The sequence below is a fragment of the Mercenaria mercenaria genome, chromosome 6 (assembly GCF_021730395.1).
Source record: "Mercenaria mercenaria strain notata chromosome 6, MADL_Memer_1, whole genome shotgun sequence".
Taxonomy (NCBI): domain Eukaryota; kingdom Metazoa; phylum Mollusca; class Bivalvia; order Venerida; family Veneridae; genus Mercenaria; species Mercenaria mercenaria.
In genome coordinates this window covers 36,584,750-36,599,875 of record NC_069366.1, presented here as the reverse complement: position 1 = coordinate 36,599,875, position 15,126 = coordinate 36,584,750, and the positions used below count along the sequence as shown (strand labels likewise).

At 32.8% G+C, this 15,126-nt stretch overlaps 1 protein-coding gene across 1 annotated transcript; it reads right to left on the bottom strand.

Moving 5' to 3' along the window:
• Positions 1-5,162: 5,162 nt before the first annotated feature.
• LOC123550175 (GTP-binding protein RAD-like) lies at positions 5,163-14,772 on the bottom strand. The gene is made up of 4 exons (XM_053546757.1): positions 14,721-14,772; positions 8,940-9,022; positions 6,157-6,349; positions 5,163-5,876 (listed from the first exon to the last, which is right to left on the bottom strand). The coding sequence occupies exons 1-4, from the start codon at positions 14,770-14,772 to the stop codon at positions 5,716-5,718; spliced, it is 489 nt and encodes a 162-aa protein (XP_053402732.1). The 3' UTR covers positions 5,163-5,715.
• Between the last annotated feature and the right edge of the window lie 354 nt (positions 14,773-15,126).

Sequence of the window (15,126 nt, the reverse complement as noted above, 5' to 3'; positions counted from 1 at the left end):
GAAATCACTTTTAGATTAACTTCTCCCTAGTATCATTAACTGGTGAATCTCTAATTAAAACAAGCTTCTTTTTCCAAGTAGTTGTTAATCCTTTGATAAAACAGGTATTGAACTAGAGCTATCCAACTATCGTCCTGTGAGTCAATTATCATTTTTGTCAAAGCTTATTGAGAAAGCTGTTCTTTACCAATTAAACAAACATGTAAATCAAAACAGTATTTTGCACAAGAACCAGTCTTCTTATAGGAAATATCACTCCTGTGATTCTGTGCTGCTTCGGTTGTTTAATGATCTTCTAAGTGGTTTGGAGAAACAGGAAGTCACGGCCCTTATTGCAATTGACTTTAGTACGACATTTGACACTGTCGACCACGACAGTCTGCTAGACTTTCTAAAAGTACAGTATGGTGTCTATGATACAGCTCTTCAATGGGTAGACTCCTACTTAGGCCTCGTACTTGAAAGGTTAATATCAACAATGCATATTCATCAGACCACCATCTTGAATGCAGTGTGCCTCACTGGTCCTTGGCTATATCTCACCTATGCTGGAACCCTTTTTGATGTCATTCCCAATTCCATATAAGTCTACGGGTTCGGCGGTTATCATGATAATGGCAAATAAAAGCTTCCGTTGAATCACAAACAGTCTGAGACCTCGAACGATGCGCAGTTATAATCAATGACTTCTAAAACTGAATTTATTATGTTTGGCAGCAGACCTCAATTGAACAAATGTACTACAAATTCGATACACCTTTCTAGTGATGATATCAAACGTAAAAGCACAATTAGATACCTTGCTGAATTTCTTGACGAAACCTTGAACTTTAGAGATCGTGTAAATTGCAAATGTTGAATAGCCATGTTGAATTACCAACGAATTAAAAACATCCGAAAATATTTATAAAAAAAAACAGTCACTGAAATTTTACTTTTGTCTCCAGTTATTTCACATCTGGATTACTGCAGTATCATACTGTATGGTGTAGCTAACGGTGAAGTGCGTGCGATGCAATGTATTCAAAACAAGTGCACAAAACTTATCCTTAACAGGAAAATTGACAGTTCCAGGAAGGCATTGTTAATTGAGAACCTGGAAAGTACTATTCGTACTGTTAGTATTTTTTTCATAACAATACGGACATTTCAAGTGAGTCACTGGAGATTCTTGTTATTCTGGATGAGTACACAAATAATATGTTGTCAATGATATTAACAGCATACATAAATACAGTACTGTTGTCCTTAATCAAGTTTGGAAAGTCATCCTTAGTTTAATGAAATAGATAACTACTTTTTTAAGCGTAATATATATGTATTTTTTCCCACAATCCTTTCATATTTTATTTTGCAATCAATACTCTCCTTCGAGATTAGTTGAAAGCTTTTTTCTGTGGATATTGTATTATTTGAATACAATAATGTACTTTATAACTTTCGAAATCTTTTACGTGACGTTTCACAAGCACCACTAAATCTACAGGCGGATGACTGAATCATTTTTGCTATTCTATCTCAATTTTTATCTTTTATCTTTTAACAAGAAGTTTTTCATGAAATCGTACAACATGAATGGATTAATTGAAATTAATTTATCTCTGAAAACTTATCTTCTGGTAGTTAAGCTTGCTTGCCCTCGTGCGATGACACAGGTATTAAAGATGTCTGAGTAAATTTAAATTTCATTTTTGCGTCGTAATTAGGAAGGATACACTAAATTAAAAGTCAGAACACCTATGATAATGAAAAAATGACAGTAAATTCTATGAATGCATTGAGTATGGCTTCAGCTAAGGTTGTGTTGTTATAGTGAAACTAAATAAATGTATAAACAGCAACATAGCGCGAATAACATACAAGACAAATATATAAAACGACAGGGGCCTCCGTGGCCGTGCATCATTTTAGAAACGAGTGTCATCTGGGGTCTTCATCCACCATGAACAGCTGAGAAGTGGCCGTTTGACTATACAGGCGAGTCGATGTAACATGAAACCCAGCAAAACATGACTGTACTTTACGTTCTGCACGTTGCCTCAACATGGCAAACATTTGTACCAAGTTAAAAAGAAAACCTTCAACTGGGCAGAAATACTCATTTTTTTTAACCTTTTTGACTACATTTACCTTTAACCCGACATGAGTAAAGCTAGTGTTTGATATGATGTTTCAAAAACAAAACACTGGCTACTTTTCATTCAATTTCGCTGTGCTACCATGACCTTTAAATGAAATAACGAAATGTTGCGTTGTGCACGTCTTCTCATTAGGACAAACCAAAAGCAATTTGAAAATTATTTCACAGGTTACAGAATACTAAACGGACAAGAAACCTTTCCAGCTGGCTGACCTTTAATCACATTATATAACAATGACCTTGAACCGACATGATGGCAATTTCATTTTGCTCGTCCTCCAACCTAAATCTACAAACAGCTGCATTAATGGCCCTTATTGTTACTTTTGAAATAGACAATTAAATGAGCCGTGCCATGAGAAAATCAACATAGTGGGTTTGCGACCAGCATGCATCCGCGCAGTCTGGTCAGGTTCCATGCTGTTCGCTAACAGTTTCTGTAATTCCAGTCGGCTTTGAAAGCGAACAGCATGGATCATAGTGGTCGCAAAGCCATTATGTTGGTTTTATCATGGCGCGGCTCAGATGAACTATTTGAAAAGATACTTCGGCAGCATAGAACACAACCAAGCAATATAACAGAAGATTTGTTTTAATTGAGTTTGTTCATAAAAGATAATGCAACACCCACCACATCCCAAAGCTTCGGTTTAAGCAGAATTCTATGATAGTAAAATTCAATGCTTTCATTGAAAGTCACGAACATGTTTTGGTGGGAGACATTCTTAAAATGTAGCAACGAAGTAAATGCAAATGTTTATATATTTTGTCCCTTTCTCCTCTGTTATTTTGTCTCCAGATCGAAAGTGGTTCTAAGTCCGGTATCATAGCACATGAACACAGTAAAGAAGCCTAAAATGAATTTCTTAAAATTTCACAGCAACAGGAATGCTTTGTAAACCAATGCTCAAAAGTGAAACTATAATTAAAATCAAAATGCATTTTTTTTCTATATTATTTTATCTAATATGCATTTGTATCTGTACTCGCCCCTTTCAGAAAACAGCTTTTGTATTTTCAGAGTAAGAATCTTAGTAATCTGGCATCTGTTCAAGTAAGCTTTCATTCTAAAGGTCGCTAAGATATATTCTAAACATTCATATATCATAAATTCAAAGATCTTTCTTCGTCTGGCATCTGCTCAAGTAAACATTCGATCTGAAGGTCACCAAAGTATATTCTAAAATTCATAAGTCATCAATTTACAAATGTTTCTTCGAATATTTCATCAGATTATTCTATAATGATTCAGTGAATAGAAAATGAATTCATTACCGGGTACAGGAATCTTGTAAAAAACCTATTTAAACAGAAATGATTTTAACTCAAGTTTCAGGTATTATATGAAATGTAGTTTTGCAACATTTAAAGGTTGTTGATAACATTTCTCATTTTATGCTTTACTAACCATCCAAAGAAACATGAAAGGACTTTTCATGGAGTTTCAATTGACTTGTCTCATTTGTTACAGTTCCTAAACTGCAAAGAAGCTTTCAACATTCCATCTGTGTCTTTTGCGGCTTTTTTTAAATTACCAAGACAATAGTGTCCATGCTTACCTGTCAGTGTTTCACGATGTTTGACAATATCATAAATGGGCATCCCTTGGAAAGGTCAGTGGCAACAACACATCTTGCGAGCTTAAACCGGTTAATGGTGCGCACTAATCCAAACTCTTAACCCTCACTTTCTTTAAAAATTACAGTAGTGTAAATGAAATATATTCCCACCAGGTGAAAAGCTGCGTATGACAATACAAGATTGCAGAACAATTTTTATTTTTTTTCAGCGGTCATATCATTTCCCCAGGTGTACTTAAGAAAATATTAGAAAATACAACAACTTATCAAAACTTGTATATGAGTTTTTTTTCTTCCATATTCATTACACTCACAGATAATGTCTTGCAAGACAGAAAACCTTTAGAATAAGACAACGTCGAAATTTAGAAAAGAATTAATTTGCACGTAAAAACATTATTTTTGCATGTGTTATTAAATTAAACGTAATGTATACCATAACAATGCAATGGTTTACAGAAAGAACTATATTTAGAAAAGTAAAAATATTGTCAAGATCTTACTTCTCTCCGTTGCATACCATGCTCTCTTTAAAAGGCATTTGTTTGTATGTCTTTCTCAGTAATATTTTAACACTTGATTTGCCACAACACGCAGATAATGACAAATAAAAACATATCACTTTAATGAGTAAATAATGTCACTTTTAACTCGTTTAGAAAAGCTGTTTTAACATGTTATACATTACAAAAACAAACGTCACCGTACAAATCAGTTAACTTTAGCTGAACGAGTTTTACGTTGTCGATTAATAATGATATTTGAGCCGAGCCATGAGAAAAACAACATAGTGGGTTTCGCTTTCAAAGCCTATTGCAATTACAGAAACTGTTAGCGAAAAGCATGGATCCTGACCAGACTGCGCGGATGCGCAGGCTGGTCTGGATCCATGCTGGTCGCAAAGCTACTATGTTGGTTTTCTCATGGCACGGCTCATTTGCTTTTTCATGTTTAAAACTCTGCCAAAAAAGAGGAGATATCTGCTGTGTGTTATATGCAGCCACCATGATTATAATTGTGTAACAGTACGGAGAGACTTCGCTATAAAGCTCAGGTTAAAAAAAACAACGTCATTTGGAAACACAATTGTGAACTATGATGAATATGACTGCATAAACTTTAAAAGTTATAACAGAACTGTTGAGAATTTATAATGCTTACATTGTTGTGAACCCAAGTATAGTTCTGTTAAGAAATCGTCTCTTTACAGTAAACTATACACATTACTGTCATATTTTATTTTCAAACAATACGTCTAAACACGTCGAAGTATGACCGAAAAAGACATTACGTACATGCATATGAAAACATACATGTATATGGGCTCATTTTAAAATATACAAAAGTTATATTAGAAATAGAATGGTACTGTAATAATAATAATAATAATGACTTTATTTTACGAGGCAAACATATTTGGAAACCAATCTTACATATGGGCCTCAAAACTGTAACGCTCGGATATTTTAAGTTATAAATACTGAAACCTGATTTGCAAGCACGTATATACATACGATTATTTCATACAAATTAAGAACAAATGTTTTGCTTCATGAGGACCAGGCCATGATAAAGGTGATATAATCTATACGAAATATGTGGGAGACGTTTTACGTTTATACATGAAAATAAAACCTTATAATTATGTGTTTTGAATTATAAAAATCACCCTTTTCAAATTGTCAGCAATTGACTTTAAAGGAATTCAATAAAATTAGGTTCAGGAAATTCAAGAACGGTAAAATGATTAACACAAATGCTCAAATGATGCACTTAAAGGAAAATATAAAAGATATTTGATTTCGAGAAAAAGTTGTTGGTCTAAATATCTACCTTACTGACTATACAAGTGAAGTCGTACTTCTGATTTCATCGTGCATGATATAACACAAGGACGGACGTGGACACAACAGAATAATCTCGCCAAATTCAGTCCTAACACATTGACGTTTCTCATGTCTTGCATAATTAAAGAGAAAGGAAATAAGGAAAATTTTATTTTTTAGGTCTGCCTTTCCTGCTTAGTCTTCGATACAGTTTTCCTAAAAATCCACCTGGGCCTTTTTTATCACGTCTTCTCATTTCCGGTTCCGTATAGTCGTCTGGTGATGTTTCAAACGGGATGCAGTCGTATGTGCGAGATATAGATCTTACATCTGTATGAAAAAAGTACGTCCGGTTTAGTTTATAATTCAAGCTAAAGTTGTGTAGATTTATAAATTATAAACTATGAACTTAGTTTTTAAACTAAAAGTATATATTTTAAAAAATATAATCACAAAGTGAACTTCTTTGCATTTTTGTGCAAACATATCAAGCGAACGAAAAATATACTAGTTTAAATAAACTGTTTTGATCTGTTTTAATAAACAAACTACACAGGTTCATAAGTTAGCAGTTGTTTTACACCAAGTACTACTGTAATATCATATTTACCTTCTTTCTTCAATTTTCGTTTTCTAACCAGGTCAATTTTATTGCCAACGAGTACAATGGGTCTGTCTATACCCAGACCATGCCGTAACTTGTACAAGCTCTGAACAGCGGCATCAAACGTTGTTCTGTCAATAACGGAATATATCACAACATAAGCATCGGCTGTTAATTCTATATCATGATCTGTAGTATCCTGTAATATAGAGAAATATGAAATGAAATGTACCAAGTAGGCAACCACAATATTCATTAAAATGCTTCAATATGATACGCTGAGCAGATCAGCAAATACGGACTGTGTCAAAACATCTTTTTTATATTCATTGATGAATACTCATTGAATACAAGTTTTAGATTGATGCTTATTTTCTTCCGAGAACAAGCTATGTAATTCAAAAAGGTACAAGAAATACATATAAATCGCATGTTTTTCGGCGAATGCCGTCTAAGAACGAATTCGTGACCTGGACTGACCCATGCCACGTGGCTGAAGTTTGCAAATCAGACTACTTGATAACGCATTATAGATAATTTATCAAAATGAAAGATAGATTTATGCAACACTCTACCTGATTGGACGAGTGTGTCTATTTTTTTCACTCTGCTGATTGTGCAACGCTGAGTGAAATGACAGACGAAGCGTTTGTCCTTAATGACGCTGTTTATAGTTTTAAAGCTACGTTTCGCTCAGTATATTTAGAAGGATATTGATATATCTAAAATGATAAGTAAGTTCAATAAATATAATAAAAACCTGTTCAAATACCAACATATATCAGTTTATAGAAAAAGCTGAATACGGTCTGCGTATCACATTAATAAGGGTGTGATTAGCCGATCTATTAAAGTCTTCTTCCAGACCACTGCTGTAATTATTCGTCGTAGAATAAACGAAACATAATTGTATCCCTACGAAACCTTTGTGAAAAATTAAAAGAGGACCATTTAAATTCTTAAAGTGTAGTGTTTAGTTTTGCTATTTGAAAAATGTTTGAAAGATGAATAATCTAACACAAAAGATATGAAAACCTCATAAACTTCTTGTCTTATTACAATTCGCCGACCATCTTTTTTATAGATATTTCTTGTTTGTTTTTCAGTATAGAAAATGTGTACAAAATCAACTCTTTTGAACTATGTACTTCGAAATTTCATTTTATTTTAAGAAGAAGAATCTTTATTATGCAATAAATCAAACAAGATCCATCAGCATATCTTTAATATACATACAGAGTAATAAATATAACATGTATGGCAAGATAGCAGATATGTAAATACAAGTTTAACAATTGTTTCAGTAATTCATAGGTATCAGTAATAACACAGCTTTGGGAGAGACAATTTTGATAACCCAAGCATGTGTATTAGCTATTTAAACATTAGAGTTTATCTATTTAGGTACCTCCTTTTTTCAAAAGCTTTAAAGATATACGTTGCGAGATTACGAGTATCTTTACTATTCTCATTAATAAATAATTGCAAAAATTTAAAATAACTTGGATGGTGCCAGAAATACTTCCTGATATAATGTTTTCTTAAATCTACAAAATCCTGACATTCAATGACAAAATGATACTCGACTTCTAATATGTGACAGTTAGTACAAATTCTATTTTCATAAGCTTTATTATTTGGACGGCTCCATCTACCAGCCTCAACAGTCAATCTATGCGATTTAAGTCACCCCTTAACCGAAATTTGAAAACGTTGAATAAAAGTGTTTTACGTAGCGGCAGTTGTTACATAAGAGACTTTTTATAAACAGCATCTAATTCATCTCAGATCAGAACATATTTTTTTCGCTAAATCATTCACACATAAATGATTTCAAAAATAAATATTAGAAACTGTACAACATATTTTTTTTTCTAAATTACCTTGTTATCAAACAGTTTACCTCAGCTGTTCATAAGGAGATTTGGAAGAAGCTCAAAGGCGTTTCATTTTATATATACAGAGTATCTCAAAGTCAAAGGGATCGAGCATTTTAGTTCGAGATAACTGATATTCGACTTAAAATGGTATTTTGTGCACGCCATTTCGTCGGGACGGTACTTGAAAATATCTGCGAGATAGCCGGAGACAAGTGAGTTCTAGATGTCGAGTTTCAACTGTATATTAACATACACAGAGAAGTAGACCCTGCTTATTATTTGCAGTAGACTAAGTCATAACTTTAATTTCATAACTATATTGCAGTTGTTAACTCTAAATGGCATCAAGTAAAAACTCGTAAATGTCCCATCGGCTTTATGTAGAATTGTGAAAATTGAAAGTTTGGGCCGTTTCTTATCATTACAAATATCTGATTCAAACACGTTACTTTTTTTGTATTATAGATTGAAATATATTCATTGGATTGCAACTTTGTATAAAATATCGGACTGCTGACATTATCTAAGTAGAGGTGCGTTTCATATTTTTTGTACCATTATTGCAAATGTCCATGTCACGTTTCAGATAAGTTAGAGAGGATATATACATTATGAAAATAAATTCTTTTCGACGAATCATGTTTTTTCTATCATAGCAAATTACACTTTTGAATTAAAATGCAAAATTATAGATAATCCTAACAACATATTTTCCAAAAATAAATGTTTGAAAATAGGTAATCATGTAGGCAATTAGTTGACGTATCTTTTAACTTCTGTTGGCCTCTTTTCTCAGGGTCATGACGGATTACATATAATTCCATGCTGCAAACATTGATAACTGCTAATCTTGTGTGATGGTTAATATGATGAGCAGTTCTGACACAAATTAACAGAATAAAGACTTACATCCCATGGAAGAACATCAAGAAATTCTATGGTAAACTCCTCCCCGTCAAGCTGAATTGTTACTGCTCTTTCGACTTCATCAACTGAAATATAAAGATATTGTTGTGGTAACCTTTTAAGTCAAGAAAAGTAAGATATAAAGAGATTTAAGTAGATACTGTAACTGACAAACACACCTGAAATATAAAGATAGTGTCATGGTTAGGCGAATAAAGATATAGAGAAAGGAAAAATGTGTCAAGCGAGTATCATGCAAAAAATAATAATAATAAAAACTTGTACAGTGGTTGCTTTTGATACCTAAAAATGAATGCATTTATATAAATATTTCATACGCAATTCATAAAAGCATACATATCCAACATTTTAAATGCGAATGAAAACATGTATCAAGTTTATTCAGATAAGGCAAAATATATGAAAATGCCTTCTGTCGCTTAAAGGTTAACAGAACATTTGACACTGTTTAGGTTTAGGCAATGACATTTACGTTTAATTATAACAAAATGTACTTAAAGAGAATTCCTATAGTTTTTTTCCTTTCATAGAATCTTTTTAAATTCACATATATGATAGGAAAATTTGTGCTGAAACCGATGAACAAATAAAAACAATAGGTCACCAGGCTTGTTTTTGTGAAAAATTGTTTTGAACACACCCACTGTTGCTGAAACTGCCAGCGATTTTTCAACATTTTCATAATTTTCTGCTTTTTTATAAATACAAACCAAAATATACATGCAGGCAGCACAATACGGTTTTTTCTTTTTACAGATTTTATTATATATACTTATTTGATATCATAGTCATATTTGTAATACTCCAACCTTACAATAATGGGTACAAATGAAAAAAAAAATGTTTCATATTTACTTTTGTGAACTTTTTTCAATGAAAAATACCCATAGTGAAGAATTTTTTTTTTAATTTTGAAAAAAACTCTTTCATAGAATTTTTTCTTTTTCTTCTTGTGTATAGATAATTGTATTGTGAGCATAAAAATTGCTAAAAATGTATGGGTCACCAGGCTAAATTTTATGTTAAGACCGCTAGAATACAACACCTGTTCGGACGGAAATGGCGCGAACCTGGCCAAATTGATTACATGTATGCCTGCTAAAAGTTAATTTTTTTAAAAAAAATTCTGAATTCTTTCTATAACTGAATACTAAATAATCTGAAAGGTGATATTGTCTTATCAGTACTAAGTCAATTATCTTACATTATATGAACAACACTGTCTTTGTACTAAAATGCGATGTGAAAACACAACCCCAAAAATAGCAAGATACTTGTCAGGCATGATACTTGTCAATACAACATAAACCAGTATCAACATTTGATTACTGATATAACTTATCAAAAATGTTATTTCATTCAAGATTCCTCATATTTAAGATTGTCTGTAATATGTTTCAACAAATGTTGACTTCAGTTCAGTTTTCCATAAAAAGTGTCGGCTGCGCAGAAAGATGCGCATAAAAAACTATAGGAATTCCCATTAATTATCAATTTACTATTCAGTTGATGATATGTAATTTATTTAGTTTTATGGAAGACAACATGTTTTAAGTTACGTAGCAGATTAAAACCAGCTTATGTGCGTTAACAACCGAAGTAGTTTAGACGTTTTGTTGTCTGTCTTTATATCTCACCGTCCAGGATCTAAATGTCTGTCCTCTCTATGTTTTCTTTATGTTAATCTTCATTTTGTCTGAAGTACCACTTATAGATATGATAAGAGTTCATGCGTCAAAGATTAGCATAGAAAAAGAAGAGATAGAAATCTGTTTTGTCATAGAAGCTATAGAAGAAAATATAAGAAACACTTTTAAGACCTATTATTATACATGTATATGATCTCATTAATTTATATTTATATATATTTATTTAGTCTAATACACAGTCAGATGATCACGATGGATAAAATTTCGATATGGGGGAAATAGCAGGCGGAGACAAAAAAACCAAAAAGATTGACTTCAAGCTGACGTCAGGATCTTTGTACGTCATAAACAAATGTTCTTCGTACACAATTTACAGGAGAAATAGGACAACCGCTAGCAAATGTGCTCTGCATCAAGATGTGGTTTATAGTAATAAAGCAATTGTGTGCTTTTAGGTTCGGTAAATATGAGGATTTTCGACCTGAAATATGTGATATCAAACGAGGGCGTATCACTTTTCAAGGTCCGTTTATCCACATGTCGACCAAATTAACAGCAATGATTTTTTATCATATCATGCTTAGGTGATGTTATTGAAATTTTGCTGAAGATCTGAATACTGATGTAATTAAGTATTTTTTAGAATCATTTATCCAAAGTCATTTATAATATAACAGAATTCCGCTTCAAGCGGTGCAAGAATTCACGAGAGGTGTAGAACATTACAATTCTCATGACATCAGACGTCCTTCTAGCGAAGTTAGTTAGTATTTTGCTTTTTTGCGAAATTCTATGCTTTCAAAGGTTCTTTGGACAGATTATAAAAATATACTATCAATTGTGCTGATTACTAGTTTTCCTTTTGAAGAATGGCCATTGATTAATGTTATAAAATCACAAATGGCATTCTTACGTCCTACATCTAAATTCACTGGCAGACATATAGAAAACGGCCTGACGATTTACTAGTGTAAATAGGGAAATGATTTAATTATTCATGCAGATTCCTGAATATTTGTCTTTGATGCAATACAACTGGTTACATGCATTACAATGCCCAAACCTGCTTTACAAAAATAGCAAAGTTTGGGAAGAAAAGCGCATTTGCCCATAGCTTAATAAACACTGTCTCTTCATTCCTAGAGACGAATCAACTTAAGTTTATTAAAGAGCCCAATCCCAATGAAATTTGGAGAATGTAAATTGATACATCCACGTTTCTAGAAAACGTGCAAGACAATTCTGTCGATTGTTTTATATCCGCGATTGGTTGTATGTCGGGATTTAATTGTACGCGAACAGAAACCATCGAATTCCAAATTATTTGTGAATAAAAATCTGGGAATTTACGTCTTTAAACAACAAGCAATCACGTTTCGCGAAATCTTAACACCGCTAAGATGCTAAACACGAAATCGCGTAATAAAACCTACACGAGAACTACCCAATCGACAGAAAATTGTAAATATGAATGAAATAAAGCTGGAAAAAAATGAAATATAAAAATTATATTAATTAAATAGTGTTTAAAGGATTCTTATACTTTCTGTGGGTATCGTATGCAACCAAAGATTAATTCTACAATCTTTCGTGTATCATGGTGTTGCAAATTACATTACCTAATTACGTCTCAAACTAGGTGTTACTAATAATCGTACTTTGGACTCCGTGTTAATTTAGTCATTCAGTATCACGTGCTCTGATCAGGCAAGTACTAGGTGACGTGTAGAGTTGTTGTATCATTTATTACCTTTCATGATCAGACTTGATCAAACCGTGTCTCATATTATTTTACTTTGTTGCGTTCTATGTTTCCAAAGATCTTCCAACAGATCTTGTTACAGAACACTTGGTATGATTTTATCCATTTATTATTATCCAGGATTATGACCGACGTAATGTTATTCTATAAATATTGTAATTTATTTTGATTATGCTATGGGTTGAGGTAGTGTGTATTAGAGGGTGTGGCTGTTCCACTATTTCCATGAACAGGCTCAATCAAACTTTTATTTATGTCGTGTTGGGCGACCTTTGGTTTTCCACTTGTTCTATTTTAAATTCAAGCACTACATGCATACTCGTTTACTATATCATGTATATTGAAAGAATATACTTAGCAGTATCCCTTCAGTATCCCTTTTCTTTTCATAACATATATTATACAATAAGGATGTGAATTGGTTACGTCAAATAGCATCCGTAAATATTTAGCATTGTCACCAGTTAAATAAACTTTATTTTGATCCATTTAGATTCTACTTTTTTTTCTATCCAAAAAAATAAGTCTCAGCTTTGATTATTTCATGTTGCGAGAATAAAAGTGATATAAATATTTAGCACTGTCACCAGTTAAATAAACTTTATTTTGATCCATTTAGATTCTACTTTTTCTATCCAAAAAATTAAGATCTCATGTTGTGAGAATAAAAGTGATATAACTAAATAAAACTTTGATTGTGTCAGACGTAATCTCATGTAAACAACCCATATCATAAGAATACAGGCTAGGAAAGGTTAATATATAGACGGAGGCAAAACTTTGGGGTAGCATAACTGACAGTTCAGTGTTGGCTTACTTTTTTGTGTGATATGTGTCTTTTGTTTATATGTCGTGTCCCTTTTATCCTTCCATCTCCCACATTTGCGCGACCTATTTATAATTGAGTATTTTGAAAATAATCTAAGTGTAACCACCTGTATAATTATACTTTGTTAGTCAACATTAGAAACTGAGTGATGATTTTTAAAACTAGGTAAACTTTTTACTATTCCTGTACTGGCAAAATGCCTCGTATCAAACTGGGAGAGTGAGTGTACAAAGCTGTTTCCATTTGTTTCAAGATCGGCCATCGCATTGGTTTACTTAAACTAGGTCAGGCCTTGTTCAAACGATGACAGAAAATATTTACTGGGTAATAGATATTGTTTCTACGGAAGCTTGACAGTGCCAAAATCGTAATTACGCATATTGATGTGATCGAGCTATGCATATGAGTGGCTTATAAGCTTCAAAATGTTTTGTTGCCACGCTCTAGTATACCATAATACTCGCAATCGTAGTAAACAGTATAAAACATTTTGCAATATTGGGATAGAGCCTTTGTGGAAATGGGTTTTGTATTGGTTTGCTGTGACTGCTTCATATTGATATCGACCGAAGACTAATCGGGACGTAAACACATAAACAAATGGAAAAGAATATACAATGTGTATAGAACCTGAATATTTGCACAAGTAGATTCCAAAAATATTCGTAGCGGTTAAAATTGATTTGGTTGTAAGCATCATCTTTACTTTTATACCAGTATTATATATATCTATGTTATTTATGCTTGTAGTTCGCTTAAGTAGGAAACCGTATATTTGTCATGAATTGTATCTGCTCGGTTACGTTCACTACCTTTCATGAGTAGACTCAATTTAACTCGGTCTACTATTATTGTTCTTGGATGTGTTCTATCCTTCCAACGGGTTTCCTTATATAATTCATTAACTGTCACAACAGCAGTCGTTATGTGTCATGTGGGGGCATTTTTGACAAATATCCATTTTGCATCAATATGTATAACTGACAATTTGATTCTACGGGATCATGAAAAAGTGCTCCTATCTACAACATTCATCAACTTGTAAGGTACAATAGGACCATTTGATAGAAACAACAATGTTGAGAGGCAACACAAAATAATAGCACCCTACTTAGACAAAGTAAATAGATTCTGTCAAAAGAGCCGTCTTTGCTTTTATCTGGATATACTATTATCTCTGGGTATATTTATCTTTTTCGTTTCTCAACTTCAGTGATAGATGCACTGTCTGTTAGTACTTTATGTGGCATTTCGAACTGAATGTTTCGTCATTTATATAACCATTTTTATTATTATTTCTATCTCACTTTATACTCTAAATTTATTTACAAGACTCCTTCTATTCAGTACAATGTATACATACATTTCGGCAAAGTCAGCAAATAAAACTAATACAGAAATACATGTAGTGTAAAGTGTGAGGTCTCCGTAATTGACACTGTGTATTGTGTTTGGCTGTGTTATCAATAAGAAGGCAAAATAATTCACATTCTCAAAGCCGGTTTATGTATAAATTGTCTTACCTATATACTGCATACTTCTACGGCTAGGATATTCTTCCTGTCCGTTTAACATTTTATTTTAACGAATTCTTTACTTTATTTAATTAATTGTCTGCGATATGCTTCAGTGTTGTTATATTTTCTGGTCCTTTGGGATAATGGAGTCCACGCAATGTTCATGGGTAATAGAGTTCCGCTTAAGCGGTGCTAGGGGGCGTGAGGGGTGTTGCACTTTCCACTGCCTCTCATGAACAGACACAATCAAACCGAGTCTGCTATTATTTTGTTTGATTGCATTCTATGCTTCCGAAGGATCGTCTTACATATTTTATTGTTTACGAGAGTGTTTTATGGTTTGGTCCATGTTTCGAAAAAAAAATCAAACAATACCAAACCATGGAAAAAAAGATTTGTTTTATATGAAAAT